Source organism: Orycteropus afer, unplaced genomic scaffold (assembly GCF_000298275.1).
Source record: "Orycteropus afer afer isolate SDZICR_OR568_19922 unplaced genomic scaffold, OryAfe1.0 scaffold00064, whole genome shotgun sequence".
Taxonomy (NCBI): domain Eukaryota; kingdom Metazoa; phylum Chordata; class Mammalia; order Tubulidentata; family Orycteropodidae; genus Orycteropus; species Orycteropus afer.
Genome location: NW_006921651.1, coordinates 6,778,517 through 6,801,947, shown reverse-complemented (window position 1 = coordinate 6,801,947; position 23,431 = coordinate 6,778,517). Strand labels below are relative to the sequence as shown.

General features: G+C 40.0%; 1 protein-coding gene across 1 annotated transcript in view; it reads right to left on the bottom strand.

Annotated features, from left to right (window-relative positions):
* Positions 1 to 3,290: 3,290 nt before the first annotated feature.
* CHUK (component of inhibitor of nuclear factor kappa B kinase complex) overlaps positions 3,291 to 23,431 on the bottom strand; it is a 44,485-nt gene continuing 24,344 nt past the window's right edge. The window contains exons 12-21 of the mRNA XM_007939964.2: positions 21,283 to 21,406; positions 20,731 to 20,882; positions 19,172 to 19,233; positions 15,889 to 15,998; positions 15,213 to 15,262; positions 7,649 to 7,745; positions 7,073 to 7,220; positions 6,398 to 6,531; positions 4,089 to 4,188; positions 3,291 to 3,320 (exon numbers count right to left, since the gene is read on the bottom strand). Coding sequence (XP_007938155.1) covers positions 3,291 to 3,320; positions 4,089 to 4,188; positions 6,398 to 6,531; positions 7,073 to 7,220; positions 7,649 to 7,745; positions 15,213 to 15,262; positions 15,889 to 15,998; positions 19,172 to 19,233; positions 20,731 to 20,882; positions 21,283 to 21,406 — 1,007 coding nt within the window. The remainder of the gene's footprint in view (positions 3,321 to 4,088; positions 4,189 to 6,397; positions 6,532 to 7,072; positions 7,221 to 7,648; positions 7,746 to 15,212; positions 15,263 to 15,888; positions 15,999 to 19,171; positions 19,234 to 20,730; positions 20,883 to 21,282; positions 21,407 to 23,431) is intronic.

Genomic DNA, 23,431 nt, shown 5'->3' with positions numbered 1-23,431 from the left:
TGTACCCCACTGGATTTGAAACACCAGTGGCACAGCCTCAAGACTCACAGCAACACATCACCATAGCAGGACAAACCAACAGAGAAGTTTGTCTCCCTTAGCTGTTGGAAACCCCTCCAACCACCCTTACCTGGACCCCTGTGGCTAACTCCTCAATCTGTTCCAGTCCCCTTTGCCTTTTCTGTCCTCTCCCTGCCTTCCCAACTCGCTCACTGTGGGGTGTGGCCTGGGTTCCCTGTCTTCACCTAGGTCCCTGAGGCTGACTCCTCGATCTGTTCCTGTCCCCTTTGCCTTTTCTGTCCTCTCCCTGCTTCTCACATCAACTCCTTGGCGACATTTTTTTTTTTTTTTTAAAGGAAAACGTACCAGAGAAAGCTGGGCAATAATGGTGCACATCTTGAAAGGCTAGCCATGGGACCAGAACTGGTCCAGGTGGAACAGGGTTGGAAGGCCTTGTAACCTCTTGAACAGGGAAATACGGAAAGCAGTATTTTGGGCCAGTACTCTGCTTGTACTGAGCAAGATGGCTCAGACTGGAGAGAGACTGAAGGTAACAAAGTCAAGTGGTTAGGAAACTACAAGCTCAGGCTCACATCTGTGGTAGCAGTAGGAATGGGAGGGAATAAATAGAATGCACTCAAAACCAAAACCAAACCAAACTCACTGCTGTAGAGTCAGACCTGACTCATAGTGACCCTCCTTGGGTTTCCAAGGCGGTATCACTACAGAAGTAGAGTGCCCATCTTCCTTCCCAGGAGTGGCTGGTAAGTTTGAACCATCAGCCTTCTGGTTAGCAGCCAAATGCCTTAGGCACTATGCCACCAGAGCTCCCAGAATCCACTGAAGCCCTCATTAAAGCAAGGCCTCCCAGGTCAGCTGCCTTGTTAAAAGTAAATGCTCATACTTTGATCATTCATCTGACTGATGACCTAGGGATGTCTGAGACCTTGGCTGTTCCAGATCAGTGGCATTTGCAGAGCTTGGCTATTTTAACTTCTGTAAAAGCACAGAGAATGAAAAAATAATTTGCTCCAGCCTCTTTCTTTGCTGGATACATTCCTTGGTTTTTCATAATATTGCTTGGATTACAGAGAAAAAAAATCCAATTGCCTTAAAAATAAACAGTTCTCAGCGCACTGAAAGCATGTTATCACTGGGGTGGTGATTTCACTATGAGGGTGGTCCTGACTCACACCATCCACCCATCATGTAGATCAGGCCACTGTAACATCACAGCCCAATCAAAATGGCCCCACCAGCAAATCTTTTACCAATTACTACAGTGATACTATTTACAAAACACATCATCATTTACATAAACCCTTTAACCACCCAATGCTTGGATGGCTTACAGTGTTCGAACTCCCAGGTAAGCATTCTCCTATTGGACTGCCTGTGTTAACTGTGTCTGATCTTGCCATCTATAGCTCAGTTATCTTCTAAGCAGAGGTATCCAATAAATGTTTATTGATTACAATCTTCTAGTACTAGCGAGGCAAGAGAGAAACTGCCTAGTGTAAGTTGATAGGGACAGAATTTCCATCTTTAGGAAGACAGTGCTACCTGATGACTAAAAAGATAACACAACCAGCCCCAAGGTTTCAAAGTTGGGTGATTGGGACAAATGTCACCACTAGAAAATGGGGGTGGTGTGAAGATAAATCAGTTTTAGGGCAAGATATGGCACATTTTTTAGACATGGATAGTGGTGACAGGACATCTGAGTGGAAAAGACCCTATTAAAGAAGCTACCCAATGCTATCTTTTCCAGAAGTCCCGTTTAATTCCTAAGAAAAGTACCATAAGACTCTGTATGTTACTCTGTGCTATAATTCCACTTCATTCAACCTTGACATTTCCCAAATCACAGTCAACAGTTCTATTATAACCTGATTTTAATGAATGGAGATTCAAAAAGCAATTTAAAAATTATTTAATACACAAGGTGAAAAACTGTCTAAAATACAAAAGCATTTCACATTATTTCTGAAACAAACAATACTTTCTAAATTACTTAACAGAAATATAGAGATCCACAACCCTTTATCTGAAATCCTTCAGGCCAGATGTTTCAGAATTCTGAAATTTTCAGCTTTCAGAAAGCTAATTCAGTGCATGTCAGACCATACCATATACTACATAACCCCTAGCAGGGTCTGAGGCAACACCCCTCATAATAAAAAACATTAATATTTCTGCAGCAAAATAAACGAATATTCACACTAAATGGGGTAGGTAGACTCAATGTCACTTCAGATTAGATTTGCAAGCAAGTTATCACGAAGATTAGGAAAAACTTCTAATTTTCAGAACTTTTTTGGATTTTGGAATTACAAATAAAGAAGTGTAGACCATTATAAATTTGTATATGACAAGACATGAAAGATTAAACAAATGACCCATTTTACAAATGAAAAAACAGATAAGCTTTCAAATACATTATAAATTAACAGCTGTCTTCCCTGATATTATTCAATGTACATCTTAAATACATATACACACAACATACTTCTTAACAAGATTTGAGTCAATTGAGATTAAGGCACAGAGGCACAATCCCTCCCGTAGGAAAGAGATGCTGCCAAGTGTGCAGTGAAACTGAAAATGGGGTTAAGCCAACTCCTTACGACGCCAGAAGAATACCTGTTGAGTGCAACACAAGAGGAGGTTTTATTCTCCAAGATCCAGTTTTACTTGTGAGCAGTCTCCTCCACAGAAACACAGGCGGACAACTCTTTCTTAAAATTCATGTTGAGGTTCTCTTCTCTGTATGTATCACCACTTTAGGCCTTAAAAACCAAACCAAACCCATTGCCATTCAGTCAATTTCGACTCATAGCGACCCCCATTGGATTGCCAAGGCAGTAAATCTTTATGGAAGGATTGCTTCATCTTCCTTCCACGGAGTGGCTGGTGGGTTTGAACCTCCAACCTTCTGGTTAGCTGTCAGATTCCTTAGGCAGTGCACCATGCACCCACAATTTAAAATTTTAAAAGTAATGTTTATACGAAGTTTGAAGACAATGGGATCACAACAATGCTTGTAAGTAGTTGTAGTTATTTAAACATGTCCACTGACTACTTATGAAACCTTATCTGTTCAGAGGTTAAAATTACTCAAAATCAAAATATAGTGCTTGTAAAATCACTTGTAAATTCTCAAGTAGCTGCTGATCAAAGCCCTTTCTTCCATTGACTGGTGTCTGAAGAGTAGTTTCATGGAGTAAAAACTAATTCCAACAGGTGCAGAGACAACTTCCACAGGTGTGAGGCAGTGAACACCTGGCCAGTCATTGTGTTAACCAACTCCAGTCAAGACTCTAAAAGTAGGCAGGAAAAAATTACATTAAGATGATGAATACAAGGAATGGGTATACAGGAGTTCATTCTTTCAAGTTTTCTATATGCTTGAATATTTTATAATCAAAAGTTGAATCAAAAATATAAAAATTACCATTAGAGTTTGGTTCACCTTATTTTCTGTTATTTAAAAAATACTCTAAAGAGTTTTCAGAAATATTTAAAGCAAATAATTATTCTTAATAATAATTATTCTTAATGAAAGAGGATATACAAAGAATTGACATTGAGACCAAATTCAGTACTAGCTAATTTAGTAAGCATTTTATTACAGTTCTCTAACTTGTAATAAATCAATAGTTCATCATAATCAAAGCTTAATATAAGCACTTCTATTAATTATCATTGGAAGCTCTGGTAGCATAGTGGCTAAGGCACTTGACTGCTAACCAGAAAGCTGACGGTTCAAACCCACCAGCCACTCCTCGGAAGGAAGGTTGGGCAATCCTACTTCCATAGTGATACCGCCTCGGAAACCCAAGCAGGGGTCGCTATGAGTCGGGTTTGACTCGACAGCACACAACAACAACAACAACAACAACAACAGTATATTCTCAGGTAACAGAAGATGGGGATTTGAGGTCCAGTATATTTCTCAAATGCTCTTTCATCTGATTACTTCTATTCCCCATGTGCATCCTGAAAGCCAGATAAGGCTGGCATGGAGAGTTAAACCTTTTGCAATCAACATACCTAAACATACATACATGGAGCCATATAAAACTTACCATCATACTGCTGCCCTGTTCCTCATTTGCTTCACGAATAATAGTGCTTAAATGGCCAAGACAGTTCAAATTTTCTTCGATCATTTGTACTAAAGTCTCCCTGTAGGATGAAAGAGTAAAGCCTTTTCAAATTCAGCAAAGGGGCTTAGAGAGCTTCTCTACCTTCTGGTCTTCCAGGTCAGGTGGATCACTGCCCTTCCTGCAATCCAGCAGTACAGCTGACTCCTGCTGCCTTACCCTTCCTCACCCTGCCACCCCACCCCAAGGGTACTACTGTGATTACTCCATGCTGCCATCTCAGCCCAGCTCTAAGGATTAGAAGTCCACTCTAACGCCAACCTGATTTTCCTCTACAATGTTATACAACTTTTCTTCCCCTAAAAATGCTAACTGGGAAAGAAGCTCTTGTGGAAGGAGCTCTGGTGGCATTGTGCCTAAAGCATCTGACTGCTAACCAGAAGGCCGGCAGTTCAAACCCACCAGCCACTCCTCAGAAGGACGGCCGGGCAATCTACTTCCGTAGAGATACCACCTCAGAAACCCAAGGAGGGGTCACTATGAGTCGGATCCCACTCAAAGGCAGTGAGTTTGTTTGTTTTTTTTGTTGTGGCACAGACGGATGAAAAATCTCTTTTTGTTTCTGGAGTATTTCCTTTCCCTTACAGTTGTAAAGATACCAGTATGCTTACTTCACAGACACAAATGTTAGTGGAGAAAAGATAAGATACGGTCTGTTCTGTAGAGATCAAGGAGGGTAAAAAACTCTGGTTGGAAACTTCAGATAGTATCAACAAAGAAAACAAGCAAGCGGATTCTTGACAGCAGCAGAAGAAAACAATGTGACAGAGGAGCTGCCCAGAACCAACAAGTGTCCCTGCAAGTTTGTATTTGACAGGAGACCCTGATTCTGGTTTCCACCCTCCACACGTTCCTCCTCCATATGGCCTCTATCTTCTTCCTCTAGAGACCCTCAGTCTCCACAATTAATTGCAGGCTATGGATGGTAACCACTATTAGCTTAAAACCAGATTCTCATTCAGCTCAACACATGGAAAAACTGAAGCCAACAGTTTCCAATCCTTCCTAGTGATGAAATATCACAGGAGCATCATATTTTAAATCAGTTTTCCTTTATAAGGTATTCCCACTCGAAAATACATTTAAAATTCCTGTCAGATAAACTTTTGCAAACTCAAGTGGAAATCACATGTACAGAGTGGACATTTGCAACCATCAGCATTCCCTCATCTAAATGCCTTTAATGAAAGCAAGAAAGGTTAATTATGTATTACATTTTATTTACTTCAACTCTGATTAATATTTTCTAAGGTCTACATAATTAATTACTGCCTACACTACAGCTATAGATGCATTACGTTGAGCCAAATCTATAATGACCCCAAGATGTATACTGGAACTTGCTGTCTTTAAAAAAATAAAATACCTGGAATCAGTTTGCCTTCCTGCCATGTGCTTTTCTCTCATAAAAGCAGAGTATAGAATGCACAACTGCATGACCTCCTGAGCAGTGATGTAACATGGCTGCACTTCTGCAAAACTAATTATGGGCAGCGCTTCCAGGAAATGCTGGTGCTGTATGTAGAGTTCTCCATGAGTTGTGAGAAAACTGACAATACACAAGCTATCAAAGAGCCAATGGCTCTGGATACGGCATATCTTATGCTGATAAAATAACAGAAATGGACAGTCATTCAATTTTTAGCAAAAGAATAGGAATTAATAAAAGAAAATACAGGGCTTCAAACTTGAGTTCTTATTCACAAAACTGATTTAAGGCATTGAGGAAATCAAGTCCGATTTTAGAAATATTGAGTTATAATGTAACTCAATAATTTATTAGCAGGGTACTTAAAAGACCTCAAAGGATAAATGCAAAAATACAAACTTTCTCAGATAGATAAATAGTTACAGAAGAAATAGTGTTTGGATTAAAGAAATTGATAAGCCATTAACAGAGAAAGAACTTCAAACTTGGATTGACCTAGTAACAACATTTGCTAAATATTTATTTCCCAAGCACATTATCTATACTGTCTCAGCAAATTTTCATAGCAGTTTATGAGACAGTCTCATTGTACAGATGAGGAAATGAGAACCTTGAGAAAGTCAAATCAGTTGCCCAAGGTTATTATTACAAAGGGATGGTCAGGACTTGTGTACTTTGTGTTGGGTTGATGCTCATATTTCTATAAGGCACTGAAGACTATGCCTTAACCACTCTGCCTACTGTTTGATTCCTACCACTACTCTTGAAAACACAACTTCCTATTGTTACAAAGTGAACCCACCCATCTTGAGGAGTTACCACGCATGACAGAGAATGTTCACGTTCTGCTGAAGTTGGGGGCAGCCATGCTGATGCCTGAGGGGTTACTGCACCTTCTAGACTGGATCCTACAAGGGACCGGGCAGAACTCTGTGTCTGGAGGAAAAAATAAAATGAAATATTACAGACCAGCATCTCTGTTGAGTCACACAACTTCCCACCACACCCATAAAATTTACAGTTTAATCACTACTTAAATGCACAACCAGAGTATTTCTCTATGAAATTATACCTACTTTTATAAACCACAATTAACTATCCTGTCCTTCAGGAAGGTGTTTATTAAAAACCAGATGTATCTACCTCTCTAATTCCACTATGGTCAAAGAGGAAAAAACAAACACAAAAACAACTGAACAAAGGGTTGGTTTCAGTAACTAGTCAGGCACATCTATATCTCTACCCTGCACCCCAGGATACCACAGTGGTCCAGGGCTGGGAGAAGTAGAAAAACAGACTGGAAAGAAGAGTGATAACGAAGGAGATGATCAGAAAGTCCTGCCTCTCAATTGCTAGTCGGACATCAGGCAAGGAATATGAGCATCAACTCAACACAAAGTACACGCCTTCAAAAGGACTCAGATCATGTTGATAAAAATCTTTTGTCACATTAACAAATTCATTAATCATTACTTACACAGGCAATTTTAAGGAGATGCCATATTTCTTTCTGCCTCTTTCCCTGCATAAACATGACGGTATTGTCAGCTTCTTTGATGTTACTGAGGGCCACTTCCACCTTGGGGAGTAGATCGATAATCTTCTGCTTACAGCCCAACAACTTGCTGGAGAGATAAAATTAATGTCAGATACATACACATCTCCCAAACCCACCCAAAATCAGCATCAGATTTAATGACTGACCTCCAATGCAAGGGAGCAAACACGACATATGAATATATACAGCTGTGCCAAACTCCCAAAACTCTTACTAGCATCAAGTTGAATCCAACTCATAGCGACCCCTTGGGGTTTCTGAGGCAGTAAATCTTTATGGAAGTAGACTGCCCAGTCTTCCTTCCACAGAGTGGCTGGAGGGTTTGAACCGCCAACCTTCTGGATAGCAGTCAAATGCCTTAAGTATTATGCCACCAAGGCACTGCTAGCACTCATCTTAAGTCTAATATATTTACCAAAGAGGGGTATTAAACTTTGACAGCAACATGATAAAGGTACCCCGGCTTTTCGATAGCAAATGAAACCATTTTTCTACCTCAGATGACCAAACAGCTCCTTGAGAACCCTGTCTTGACTCTGCACAGTATGCACAATGATCTTCACCATCTCTGTGCTGTCACTGTAGGAGTGATCTGTAAAAGACACCAGTCAGTGAGCAAAACCTCTCTGCTACAAGAACATATCAATCTCCCAAAAAAGATCTTGTTGTTGTTGTTATGTGCCATCAAGTCGGACCCGACTCAGAGCGACCCCTCCTTGGGTTTCCAAGGCAATATCACTACGTAAGTAGATTGCCCCGTCTTTCTTCCGAGGACTGCCTGGTAGGTTTGAACTGCCAGCCTTCTGGTTAGCAGTCAAGTGCCTTAGCCATTATTGCTACCAGAGCTCCCCAAAAAAGATCTAGAACTCTGAAACTCGTTCTAACTTTAGGTCTCTAGATGGCACAGTTTGTGCTCAACTTCTAACCTAAAGGTTAGTGTTCAAATCCACCCATTGACTCGGTGGAAGAAAAGACCTGGTAATTTGCTTCTGATAGGATTACAGCCTCTGGTAGCATAGTGCCTAAGGCACTTGACTGCTAACCAGAAGGCTGGCGGTTCAAACCCACCAGCCACTCCTCGGAAGGAAGGTTGGGCAATCCTACTTCTGTAGCGATACTGCCTCGGAAACCCAAGGAGGGGTCACTATGAGTCGAGGCCGACTCGATGGCAAATAACAAGAACAACAACGATTACAGCCAAGAAAAACCTATGGAGCAGTTCTATTCTACAACACATGAGGTGGCTATAAGCCACAAGTGACTCAATGGCACACAATAAGAACAGTTTTAACTTACAAACATTTCCCTTTAAACTCAAAATTAGATTAAGATAAAAGACTGAAGATTACATATTGTACATCTATGCATCAAATGCAATTATATTAAGTAAAAGCAGGCCCTTGCCGTAACTAGGTTGTTTTGAATTTCATGTTCATCCATCTTCTTACAATCCATGAAAACACTGAAAAAGTTGACTGACTTAAACCAAATCTGATCCACTAATAAAGGGACTTGTTGACACCTTTAAAAGTTCAGTATAATGGTAGCATGCAAACTAAAAGCAAATTAGCAGCTGACAAGTGTCCTCAGATGGGATGGCTGGGTGATCCCAGAGTGTGTTCTACAGTTTAGTGTACATGCTACCTCGGGAAAAAAAAAATTACTAACATTAACTGCTGTATTTCAGAAATGATTATTTAAATTTCAAAAGATAATGAAGAATGCTCATGGATCTTGTTGGTATATTCCCTGTTGTTTGTTGTTATTTGCCATCTAGTCGTACCCGACTCATAGGGACCCCTCCTTGGGTTTCCAAGGCGGTATCACTATGGAAGTAGATTGCCCAACCTTCCTTCCGAGGAGTGGGTTTGAACTGCCAGCCTTCTGGTTAGCAGTCAAGTCCTTTAGGCACTACACTACCAGAGCACCTTCTCTGGGCAGTAACTAATTCTGAATGCAAAATTAATATTAGTGAAATTGCTATCATTTGCTTACAATTTTCTCACTTGAAAGTCCTGAGATGGCTGCATAAGTATCTGACACTTGTTACTCCCATTTCGCCAAAAAGGAAACTATGAAAGGAGTATCAAAAAAGATTTTTAAAAAAGTTCAGTGTCCTTAGCACTCCAAAGACCTCATCCGTAGCCCAATTTTATTCCCCACACATCTCTCCCCATCTCTCCGTTACCAACAGCCAGGTACAGAGGCTCTAACTAGGCTCCTCTCCAACCAGGTGCCATAGAGTCAACCATGACTCATGGCAATCCCGTGTATGTCAGACTAGAACTGTACTCCACAGAGTTTTCAGGATGGTTTGTGACAGTAGATCACCAAGCCTTTCCTCTGAGGTGCCTCTGGGTAGACCTGAATTTCCAACCTTCTGGTTAACAGTTGAGCAAATTAACCATTAGCATCGCCCAGGGACTCCTCCAAACAACCTAACCAAAACCAAACCTGCTGCTGTCCTTTCTGACTCATAGTGCCTCCATGTGTTACAGAGTACAACTGCTCCATAGGGTTTTCTTGCTTGTAATCTTTTTTTAAATTATTTCTTAGCTATAATATTTTATTTTTAAAAAATTTAAAAATTTTTTCTCATGATTTGGGTGAAAGTTTACAGGGACAATTCATTTTCTATACAGCAGTTCATATACATTTTGTCTCATGACATTGACTGCAATTCCCCACAATGTAACAGCTCTCTTCCCACTTTCTATCCATAGTTACCTCTTCCCTATGTCCTTCCCTCTCATGCATTCCTGCCCCGCCCCCCACGAGCTATCTCCCTGTGCAAACACTGCTCTTCTGTTCTCTCATGAATGATTGCTCCAAGGAGTGTATCTACCTAATGTAAGTGTTCACCCCATATGCCTGTCTATTGTTTTACTGGAAGCCACAGGAGTGAGTTCAATTCCAGACCTGAAGGGTGGCTAGGGGCCATAGTCTCATGGGTCTCACCAGGCTCCATCAGACCAGCAAACCTGGTCATTTTTTTTTTATGATTTTGAGTTTTGTTCCACATTGTTCTCCCACTCTATCCAGGATCTCCGGGACCAATACCCCTCCAAGTGGTTGACAGTGATAGCTGGGCACCATCTAGTTCTTCTGGTCTTGTGGTCATACAGGCTGAGGATCACATGGTCTGCCAGTTCCTTGGACTAATTTGTTTCCAAGCATCTTTGGTTTTCTTCATTCTTCTTTACTCTGGACGAGAAGAGACCCATCGTTGCACCTAGAGGGTCACTTGCAAGCTTTTAAGATCCCAGTCGTTACTCACCAAAGTAGGATGTACCACAATGTTTTTGTGTAGTATGTTATGCCAACTGAGCTCGATATCCCTTGTGACCATGGTCCCAAGCCCACAGGTCCAACTACTCACTTCCTCCAGGTAACTGGCTATGGCCCAAAGCCACCACAACCTTGACCCTTGTCAGTTCTACTATACACCTGGACATTCTTACAACACAAACAAATATGCATGTAGAAACATTGTCTGCTAACCCTTATACATGGTCATGGGCACACTAACCCCTGCCTAGACATATCTGATAATTCAACCTGTCCACCCATCTATCCACCTATAGATCAATGCTTGCCATCACTGATAACGCAATATTATACATGCAAAAGGGTTCATCTTGGTTGTCTTTACCTCCCATGTACCTCTCTATGTCTTCTTCTTCCTCAATGCCACCATGTTGATCACTAACAATTGATATATTACCCTTTCCTTCACCCAAATCAATACTTGTCTCTACCCTTCTAGCAGTGTTCCCTCCTTTCCCCTCCCACCCCTGATAATCAACAAAGAAGGTTTCCTTTCATATATAAACCTTTCCTTGACCGTTTACAATATAAAATACAGTATCTGTCCTTCTAAAATTGACTTATTTCACTCAGCATAATGTCTTCTAAGTTTATCCAGCTTATGCGGTGTTTTGTAGATTCTACATTATTCTTTAGGGTTGCATAGTATTCCATTGTGTATATGTACCATAATTTGGTTATCCATTCTTCTATTAATGGGCACCTAGGTCATTTCCATCTTTTTTGCTATTGTAAATAGTGCTGCGATGAACATGGGTGTCCATGTATCTGTTGTTATCCTAGCTCTCACTTCTTTAGGACATATACCTATATCCTAGTAATGGGATTGCTGGCTCAAATGGTTTTCTAATTCCAACTTTTTAAGGAATCGCCACACTGCTTTCCACAGTGGTTGCATCATTTTACAGTCCCACTAGGAGTGTTATGAGAGTCCTAATTTCTCCACATCCTTGCCAGCATTTGTTATTTTCTCTCTTATTGAACTTTGCTATTAGTTCTGGGGCAACATGGTATCTCACTATTGTTTTGATTTTGTTGTAATCTTAAAGGAAGCAGTTTATCACGCCTTTCTCCTGTGGAACCAATGGGTAGGTATGAACCACCAACCTTTAGGTTCCCACTGCCACTGAGTCAATTCCAATTCATAGTAATCTTATATGACAGAGTAGAACGTCCCCCACAGGGTTTTCCAAGGAAGCAGACTGCCTCATCTTTCTCCCACTAAAGCACCTTGTGGATTCAACTCACCAACCTTTAGGTTGGCAGCTGATTATCGCTTGTGCCACCTAGGGACTTTCCTCTGAACAATACTCCCCAATACTCCCTCCCAAGTCCCACAGACCAGGCCCAAGAGTTTTCTCATCTATCTATCTCTTTTAAATGGTCAAAGACTTTAGACTTTCATCTTCTTCAACACAGTCTTCTCTAACACAGAGGATGAAGAAAGCTGGTTTTCCATTTTCAGCTGAACAAGAGTTTCAAATTGACCCTAAGCTAGAAAAAAAGCACTAAAGACCATAAACCAAGTGTGATTAAGCTCCAACTATAGACAGAACTTCTTGGTATCACTAGTTTTGTTACCCAATGTGATTATCGGTTCAAAGCTACCTGGATAGCAAATTTATTTTTATGCCTCATGATATGCTAATATCGTTACTGCAAAGTTTTTATAAAAATAATCCAAACAAATGCTGTCACTGACTCTGGAAAATTAATGTATTTTAGTCAATGATACAAAATTCTCATCTGTAATTATGACTCATCAGACAGAAAACTGGGAGTCATAATATTAAAATAAAGAAAAAAGATGAAGAATTAGAATCAGACTTGCTCTATTTAAAATTTTACATTTCAGTATTTCACTTTAACCACCACTTCTCTCAATTAAATCACTACTTTGCACGTATCTTCAACTTTTTTTTGCCATCTTTTTCTTATTCCATCAGCAAAATCCTAACCTTGGGTCATTCTAACCATGTGCCTTTCTGTTCCTGTATCCAAGCTATTAAACACTACCAACAACAAAAAAATTATGCTACCATTCAGACTGCTGCCACCACTAATTCACAGATTTTTTACTTCTGCTCTGGATTCTTAATATATTTTCTAAGCAACTTCCTATATCGCAAACACCAGCTTTTTAAAATCTTTATTTAGCACATTCCTCAAATCTGAAAGTTCACCACTACTTCCATTACAGTTAACCTTCCTTCTTCAGGGCAGGAGGCCATAAGGCAATAAGACCTTCACCTTCCAACCCTCACAAAACCATTTGTATCCACATGCATCCTCCTTCCACTGTCAGCAGCATCAAGGTTAATTGGGATCTTCCCCTCTACGGGCTTTTGGACATAAATATTGACCTTAATTATACATATCCTACTCTCATTCCTTAACATCACCCTCTCATAAAGAGTATAGCCTAGAAAGCCCTATGAGACAGTTCTACTGTCACATGGGGTTGCTATGAGTCAATACTGATTGACTGCCTTTACACTCTTAAATTAAAACTGAGAAATTTTTAAATGTTGATTTATTACTTCATTTAAGAATAACATAAACTCATTATCTATCAACATTTTTATAACCAAAAACATGGTATTTTCCAAAACATAATCTTTTAGTGAAGTAGTAGCACTGTTTTGCATTCTTGCAAATCTCTTTAATGTCAGGCTTAATAGAAGATAGCGGGAGTCTCAGATCTGCTCCTGCTGTTTTAATTGAAGTAGCTGAAGAAAGTTCAGCCTCAAATGGATATGTAGTTGGAAAAGGAAAGAACAACTTTTGACATAACTATATATATTTTCTGATATGATGATGGTTGACTGTTTAAAGGCTACCTAGCAATGTAGAATCTGGAACCATTCCCACTTCTTAAATGTTAGTATACCCTAGGAGTCTATCCTTGGCTTTCTTATCAACCTACTTTTTCAGGATGATCTCTTGACTTAGCTGCCCTAACCAGAAACTTGGGAGACACTCTAATTACCCCCACCCACCCACCTATATTCAATCTATCACCCAACATGGTCAGTTCTACCTCTTAAATCTCTCTCTCCTTGCCTTTATCCTCTTTGTCACCCCACTGCGACAGTGCAGGTCCTCTGTCGTAGCTCATGGCCCTCCCTGTACTGAGCTGTATTATTCCAACTGCCTCATAACTGATGCCTGTGTCTAGCCTCGCCCTACTTTAATCTATTATTCACAATGGCAGGTGGGCAGTGCTTCTAAAATGCTAATCTGATCATGCCATTTCCCCTGCTTAAAACTCTTAAGTTTTCTCTTTGCCATCATAATGACACCCAAACGTTTTACCATAATATCCCAGATTCATCATTATCCAACTGAATCTCTGTATCCCCCGCAATCTCTATACTCCAGTTATACTAAATTTTCTCTAACCTTTTAAGTGCTACATGTTCATGTCTTTACTATTATAGAAAAGTCTACTTCCTTTGGCCTAACTACTCTAATTATGCTTGAAGGCTCATCTCAGATATCACTACCAGTAGGAAACCTCCTCCAACCACCCCTACTCCCTTCTCAGGGCTGGCTGCCTTTCTTATGTGTACTTCATAAGTGGCAGTGGAAATATGTTGAACAAATTCCACAATAATAAAAACCAGTGTAGAGAAGATCATCTTATTTGTTAAATACAATTGGTAGCGTAGTGCCTAAGGCACTTGATGCTAATCAGAAGGCTGGCAGTTCAAACCCACCAGCCACTCCTCGGAAGGAAGATGGGGCAATCTACTTCCATAGTGATACTGCCTCGGAAACCCAAGGAGGGGTGGCTATGAGTCAGGTCTGACTCGACAGCACAGAACAACAACAACAACACGTTTATTAATTTACAGGTGTTGCTATATACTTCCATATTTTAAAGTGTAAAACTGATGTTAATTACTTACTTTTTACAATTTAAGTATATAGTAAATCAGGGCACAGATTTCATCTTTTATTTGTTCTGTAACCCTTTAACACAAATCAAATTCTTACCTGAAGGAAAATACCTTGCACGTACATTGTACTTTTTAGTTTTCAGACCATTTCACAAACATTGTTTCAAATATATTGCCACAACACACTGGCTGAGTTAGGAAAGTTCGGTTTCAACCTCATTTCACACAAGAGGGAATTGAGATTAGCTAATTTGCCTGATGTCACTTAGTGAGTAAAATAATCCCTCTAGAATGCAAGCCTTCTGATTCTTAACCCAGTACTCTTCCCAGCAGACCACTGTCTGCACTCAGAAGGTGCTCAACAGGAATGGTTTTGCTCATGGAACAAGCAATCAGCGACAGTGCAGATGGAGGCACAGGTTTCAAGGAAAGGGCTTTGGCTCAGCACATGCCCTTCCCTCTGACCACATCCCACACCTGAACCACACACTATCACATTCTTTCCAACCTCTCTAATCCTAAACAATTCAAAGCATATATCAGCAGTTATTTTTCCTATCTTTCTGCACATTTTCTTGTTTTCTCTTCCATTTTTGTGAATTCCCTTTCTCCTTTTCATTTATTTCCCTTTTTAAAACTTTTCGCCTCAAGTTTCTTAGTTACTTTCCCTTTCCAATCTCTTAAGATCTCACAAATTTAAAACCGTGTACCATGAATGTCCCAATGGCAATACCAAAATTTGAATTTATTCTGCAACTAGTTTATGATCCAATCACCCAGATTTGTTAGGTTGCCTAAAATACTGTTACGTATAGTGGTAAGAGTCCTACCTGAAGGTCTGTGCTTTAACTGCTTATACAGATCAATGGCATGCTGCTCCCTACAAAGAGAAATGCAGTGAAGGTAAATTTAATGATTTCAATAAACCAGAATTTGAAATGAACAACTATCTGGACAGAGTAATGATCCCATTTTAAAGTACATATTGTCAATGAAGATTTGACAGTGTTTCACTGAGTAATAAGGAACTATTGTACAAGACTTTAAAATGCAAAGTTGAATGTGCTCCAATGTCCCAGCACTTACACAGCATCCTTGCACCAGAAAACACTTAAATGGGCAAAACTCATGGCCTGTGATGTTTCTAATCTAAACAATTAGGAAGTTAACCTCATTTAGGACATCTAAAAGACAATGCCTTGGACCAGAAGTATGCTAGTAGGGAAATAGTTTCTCACTTAGCGTAGTTGGAAAATTATTCTTAACACTCCACATGAAGAAACCTTGATTAAAAAGGCAAAGAAGGTCAACCCAGAGCATTAGTTCTAAAATTTCCTGTTGTGACTAAGAGAAAGCATCCTTCAAAACTAGATACCAATACATCTGGAGAAAAGAAAACTAAAGAGAAGGACCCTCAGAGGCTTACTCTGTAAGATGTAACAAGAAAGAACAATCTGCTACAAAAAAGTACAGACATCAAGACCAACAACACAAGTCCAGCCTTACAAAGATTCCATCAAGTCTCCCTGTCGTCTTCCATATGGGCTCTTCTGTAGCTCCATGATCTCAGTGTGCAGGGACATGATCTGATCCTCCAGGTATCCAATGACACCAACCTAAGATATGATGATGAAAATATAAAATAAATGGCAGGCTCACCACCACACTGGAACAGAATTTAGACCATAACATTACAGAATGACTCACTGCTGCAGAAGCACTAAGTGATTTAATATGAAACACAGACTTTGTTAATGTCTTTTTATATTTCAGATTCTAACACTTATGCTTTCACATAAGTACACACTTATTGCTATGTTTCCCTCTTTTCTCTCCTGGTAAGAGCAAACTACAGTATTTGCTTTTTCTTCTTGAAAAGCAAACAGATAAGGTATCCAATGCCAGCATAGCAACTGCTCCACTCATGTCCACAACTTAACCAGGAAAGCAGGGTAAGGGACTGGAGTCAAAGACAGCAACAACCTCGTGGGACCACAGACAGACAAATGTGGCAAGGAAGAAATCTGCCCCAGAGAGAGTGATCTGTATGTATAATTGATTGTCTAAACCAGCACATTTTTTTTAAATTATAATTTGGGTGAAAGTTTACAGAGCAAATGCACTTTCCATACAGCAGCTCACATACACTTTGTCTCATGACATTGACTACCATTTCCCACAAAGCAACAGCTCCTCTCTCACCTCCTTTCCGTAGTTACCTCTTCTGTGTCCTTCCCTCCCGTACCCTCCTGCCCCCAGAGCTGTCTCCCTGTGCATACATAGCCCTTCAATTCTCCCATGATTGGTCTCTCCAAGGAGTGTATCTACCTAATGTAAATGTTCAGCTCATATGCCTGTCTTTTGTTTGACTGGGAGTAGGTTCAATTACAGACCTGAAGGGCAGCTAGGGGCCACAGTCTCAGTGGTTCTACCAGGCTCTATCAGACCAGCAAACCTGGTCCCTCCCTAACCCCACCTTTTTTTTTTCTTTAATGATTTTGAGTTTTATTCCACATTGTTCTCCCACTCTATCCAGGATACCCTACAGAGAAACCCCTCCAAGTGGTTGACAGTGATATCCAAGCACCATCTAGTTCTTCTGGTCTCATAGTCGTAGAGGCTGAGGATCGCAGTGTACCAGTCATGTGGACTAATTGTTTCCATGCATCTTTGGTTTTCTTCATTCTTCCTTGCTCTGGACAAGGAGAGACCCATTGTTGCATCTAGATGTCCACTTGCAAGCCTTTAAGATCCCAGTCACTACTCACCAAAGTAGGATATGGAACAATGTTTTGTATAGTATTTTTCACCAGCTGAGCTCGATGTCCCCTGAGACTATGGTTCCGAGCCCACAGGTCCAACTACTCGCTCCTCTGGGTAGCTGGCTGTGGCCAAGAAATGACAACAACCTTGTCCCTTGTATGCTCTATTATATACCTGGGAATTCTTACAGAACATACCAATACACTTACAGAAACACTGCCTGCCAACCCTATACATGGTCTTGGGCACACTCCCCCCTGCACAGACATACCTTAGACATACCTTATAACATACCTATTATAGTTCAGCCTGTCCACCCATCTATCCACCCATATTTTCAATGTTTGCCTTCACTGACAACACAGTACTTATGTGCAAAAGCGTTCATCTTTGTTGTCTGTACCTCCCATGCACCTGTCTGTCTTCCTCTTCCTCAATCCCACCATGTTGATCGCTCACATTTGGCACACTGCCTTTCTCTTCACCCAAATCAGTAGTTGTCTCTACCTATTTAACTCTGGTAGTTAAGTTTGTATATCAACTTGGCTAGGCCTGGTTGAGTGGCTGGGCTGCTGGTGATAGTTATTCCCCATGATGAGAGTGGCAGTTAGCTCCATGGTGGGATCTACCACAAGCAGCTGAGGAGCTGTTTTGGGTATGTAGTTTGCTTCCCATATATAAGAAACAGCTTTGGGAATGGTCTCTAGCTTATGGCACACTTGAACCCTGCATGCAGCCATGTCGCTGTTCAGTAGCCTGCCATGTTCTGCCAACGTTGGCTATGCCTTTTTACTTGTCAACCTTGGACTTGTCAGTCTCAGCAGCCAGCACCTGCCTGAGTGAAAAAAAGCCTCTAGCTTCAGTGGGCTGGGAGCAGGAGGCAGAGCTAAAGTCCAAGGCTGAGGGGCTTTCACCCAGCCCCTAGAGCCTGGTACTTGGAACTCGGATTTCAAGCCTCCAAACTGTACAAGAATAAACTCCTGTTTGTTCAAGCATCCTATGTGTGGTATATTCCTGTCAGGGTAGCACTAGGTAACCAAAAACACTAACAGTGTTCCCTCCCCTCCTCTCCCACTCCTGGTACCCAACAAAGAAAATTTCCTTTCATATATAAACCTTTCCTTGACTTTTTAAAATAACAGACTAATAGCATATTTGTCCTTCTGTGATTGACTTATTTCACTCAGCATAATGTCCTCCAAGTTCATCCATGTTATGCGGCATTTTGCAGATTCTACATTCTTCTTTAGGGTTGCACAGTATTCCACTGCTTGTATGTACCATAGTTTGGTTATCCATTCTTCTGTTGATGGACACCTAGGTTGTTTCCATCTTTTTGTTATTGTAAATAGTGCTGCGATGAACATGGGTGTGCATATATCTGTTTTTGTCCTGGCTCTCACTTCTTTAGGATATATACCTAGTAATGGAATGGTATTTCTAATTCCAACTTTTGAAGGAATCACCATACTGCTTTCCACAGTGGTTGTATCATTTTACAGTCCTACCAGCATGTATGAGAGTCCCAATCTCTCTGCATCCTCACCAGCATCTGCTATTTTATGTCTTGTTGAACTCTGCTACTAATAAACCAGCACAATTTTGAGAGTAAAAGAGAGTACTATAGATAATTATGGCAAGATAGTAGAAAAAAATGGAACTGTCCCAGGTAAACTGGGATCTGCAGTCACTCTAACTAAACCAACCAGTCATGAAAATTAAGTGATAATTACCACTTATTATTGACTCTCATTTAATCTTCATAACTCTACTAAAAAAGGTATTGCCTTCACAATATAATGAGGAAACTGAAGCCTGGCAAGGCTAAGTACTTCACCTAACATCCTACTTTAAAGCCCTTGTTCTTATCCACTATGGCAGCTCCCTCCATATACACACAGATATTTGTCTCACTGAGTATCAGAAAAGAATGACTTGAGACAAACTCTTCATATAGCCAAACCAAAGGAAATTTCTAAGGGAGACTTCAGAAATTAGTAACACAGAATGAACTCAGTCATTTTACCTCAGCATAGTGGATGGCCTTTTCCTCCATTTCCTTCCATGCTTTTAACATTTTTTCTGAGGCTAAAAAAAAAAAAGAAAGAAAGTCTAAATAGGTTACGTAGTGCCTAAGGCACTTGACTGCTAACCAGAAGGCTGGTGGTTCAAACCCACCAGCCACTCCTCAGAAGGAAGATGGGGCAATCTACTTTCGTAGTGATACTGGCTCGGAAACCCAAGGAGGGGTCACTATGAGTCGGGTCCGACTCGACAGCACATAACAACAACAACAACAACAAATAGGCTACCAGAAACAGCCATAGCTCTTTAACTACTGGCCTACTCATCTCCTCACCATATCAACATTAAATTTTTGCATATATTAAAGTAATACATAAACATGATTTTTAAAAAGTCAAATACTATATATAAAAGAAAAGACTTTAAAAGAAAGGGCTTCCTCCACTTTCCCTCTCCCCTCTGCCTGAGGAAACCTTACGGTTAATCACCTGTCACATAAGATACATACCCTTTTCCCTCACAAGTGGGACCATGTATACATACTTTTCTTCCCTTGCTTTTCCTTCAACTTAAAACATCACCACCCTCAAAGATTATCTTTTAATAGCAGCAATGCAAATCCACCTCATTCTTTTCTAACAGCAGCATAGTATACATTTGACCAGTTAAAGATATTTAATGAAAGAAATAAAGCATCGATCATAGAACTAGCTCTAATGGGTAAATCTATCCACTCAAGCAGGCATTACTGATCCTTTATTTTGAGATAAACATACCGTGCTCAGAATAAGTATACAAACAGTATTTATCTCCCCCCAAAAGGATTTGTTTCAAAAAATAAAACAGCAAGTTGGTGATGACACCTTTAGTTTATTCAACCTTTAACTCTGCCTTTTACATCTCCTTTGGTACATCTGCAGAGAGATAAGCCTGGAGTCAAATACTAAAAATCTGGAGGATGTATACAATAAAAAAGCTGGACTCCCCAACAGACGGTCTAGAGAGAAACACAACCCTAGAATTATTTATTAGTTACAGAAAGGCAAGTAGCTTAAGACTCCCCTAAGAAGTCAACCCAGTAGAAAGGTTGAGTCTATTTTTGAAATGAGGCTTAATATTCAGATTTTTAAATTGCCTCTACATTTTTCTGGAGCCAAATAATTTTAGTCCAATCATGGGGGGGGGGGGTTAAGTTCTCGATTAGGTTTTAAAAAAAAGGAGAGCTAACATTCAAGATAAAGCCATGGTTTATGATGAGCTGGAGGAGCTCTGCTGGCATAGTGCCTAAGGCACTTGACTGCTAACCAGAAGGCTGGCGGTTCAAAACCCACCAGCCACTCCTCGGAATGAAGGTTAGGCAATCTACTTCTGTAGTGACACTGCTTCGGAAACCCAAGAAAGGGTCGCTATGAGTCGGAACTGACTTGACGACAGTGTGGTTTTCATAATGATTTGAGTTGTCCTGTCTGTTCTTCCAAAGTGATTATCTCAGGAAATGGCTAACAGCAGATGGCTCCAAGAGACTAGTGACCCTTTCAAGCACATTACCCATGCACTCACATATTCCATAAGTCATCTGCTCACTATATCTCTCCAAGTCAAGCTGAATGCTTTTGTGGAAAAACTCTAATTTTGCTTTCAGTTGCTGAGATGCTGAGATCAAAGTGTTCTTCATTTTTGTCAAGTTAGCATTGTATCTAAGAAGACTTAACCTAAACCATAACAACAACAAAAAAAAGATATTATCACCATATCAGAAACAAAACATGAGACAAAAATTTAAAAACTTAAGTTGCCATCAGCTCACACCCCAATTATGATTATCAATCTATAAAAAGTAGCTGATCTCTAGAATCTGGTCTTTAAAAACTTTCTCCTGTGACAATCTACCATAAAACAATCTTCTTATATTAAAACCGTTCTACTCTCAAGCCATTGCAATTGGATGTTTTCAGACTATTTGCAAGAATTCTTTTAAGTCTGATCAGAACATACCAACTAGCCCCATTTTTAAATACTACACAGAACACTGATAGGTCGAAATTGGAAAGATCAATGCCTGGGCATACAAAACACATGACGTGGTAGTTATAAACAACAGGATCCACTTACATTGCTGCTCTTTGTCCCTGAAAGAGCCTGCTGTAGTCTTCTTTCAGCCCAGACACATAATGCACTGCTTCGGCCCACACTTTACGCAACTGTATAATTGGTAGCTGTATTTTGCTATCTTGTACTATATGCAAGAAGATGGGAAAAAGGGAGAGGGAGGAGTCACTTTTGTTGTTGTTTGGGTGAAAGTTTACACAGAATTAGTTTTCCATTCAACAATTTACACACATTTTGTTTCGTAACATTAGTTGCCAATTCCTTCAATGGAGAATTAGTTTTTAACATCTGAGGTGTTCATTTATTATCTTCTGTGATACCCTGGCCATGCAAGTAGCATTACCATAGGTCCTATAAACAATCATTTGTTACCATTACTGAATACTGAATACTTTCAGTACACAACCCTATTCCAGGTACAACGTGGAGCTTGCTGTATCTGTCCTCTTGTTCTTGCTTCTCCCCAGCCTGGAACACTCTTTTCTTTCCATCAAAACAAAGTCTTTATTTATTTCAAGCTCTAGATGAAGTCTCATTGCCTCCACAATCCACCACGATCTTCTCTGCTTCTAATAAATTTCATCTCCTGGACCACTGACCCAGCTTCAGCAAAGCATGCAGGATGAATGGTTGTCTAATAGGATATACTTTCTTCAATGTCAGACTTATGACATTATCTATTTATGATGATCTCTTGCCCTTTCTTTGATGAAGGGAATGCTGCTTTTATAAACCAATGCAGGTATATGATAGTTTCAAAGTAATTTCATTTTAACATTAAGAAATTCTCAAGACTTAAAGAGATCCACCCTATACTTTAAGGTGGCAAGTGTGTCTTCTACTATTCTAAGGAAAATCTTCAGAGAATTTTTAAGTAGAACCTGCCACACTAGTGTTCACATTGCAAAAACATATTATTTGAAGGAGACCTCAAAATATAAAGCTATGTATCTGGAAAAAAATCTCTACTTCCCCTAATAATTATTACCAGCCCTAATTAACCATTCTTCTATTCCAACATACCCACACTTTCTCTTATGGTTTCTCATAGCAGACCTCCCCCCACCCCCAAAAAAAACACTCTTTAAAGAAGTCTGGGGAAGGAGGAGGAGTTGACAAAAAGAAAACCAAAACTTCAAAAAGTAAATTTGGAGAGCCTGAAAGAAACAGCACCACAGTAGCAACATGCATATTCAAAGCCCAGACCTCAGTCTCAGTTATCATTCTCTTTGGAGAAATGGGATTCCAGGACTAGGGCAGGAAATATACAAGATGAGCCTAGAGGATACTTCAGGGCCAGAAAATAAGGAAGTGCTTAGAAAACCAAGCAACCAACTGAACAAACCCATACTGATGGAGTGTACGTCAAAGGGGCACAGGAACCAACTGAAAGCTCCCAAAGACGAATGCTGAATAATTCAAGCAATGAAATAAGTATTTTCCTGGATTATAATCCAAAGTATAAAATAAATACCTATGAGTTCATACAGATTGAATAAATTGATAAATGAGGAAGAAAAGACAAATTTGCAGAAAACTCTTAATAAATTATGTAGATACTCTATTCTAAAGAAGGGGGAACCTAACTTACAACTCCTTAAGCGTAGGCTGTACATAGTGAGTTCCTTCCCAAGAGTACAGTATGGAGAGAGAAAAGACTAACCTAACAAACACTATCTCAGCCAGGTGAGCAAGGTCATACCAACAGTCATAAACCATGCTGAAGTATGTACCGCAAAAACAGATTCCTAGTAGCTCAATGGTTAAGTGCTCAGCTGTTAACCATGAGTAGCTCTATAGGAGAAGATCTGCCAATCCGTTTCTATAAAGATTTACAGCCTAAAAAATCCTATGGGGCAGTTCTACTCTGTCATAGAGGGTTGCTATGAGTAATTAACTCAAAGGCACACAATAATAAACCTTGATATGATGTGATGAAAATGGTACTTGAGCTCTAGATCTTTCTCTCAAAAACATATAACCTATAACCTCAGTTTGTTACCATTACTGAACACTGAATACTCAGTCTAATCATAAGGGGGAAAAAGACATCAAATCCCAATACAGGGTCACCCTATAAAATATCTGACCAGCACTCCATAAAACTGTTAAAGTCATAAAAATATAAGGAAAGTCTTGAGAAACTGTCATA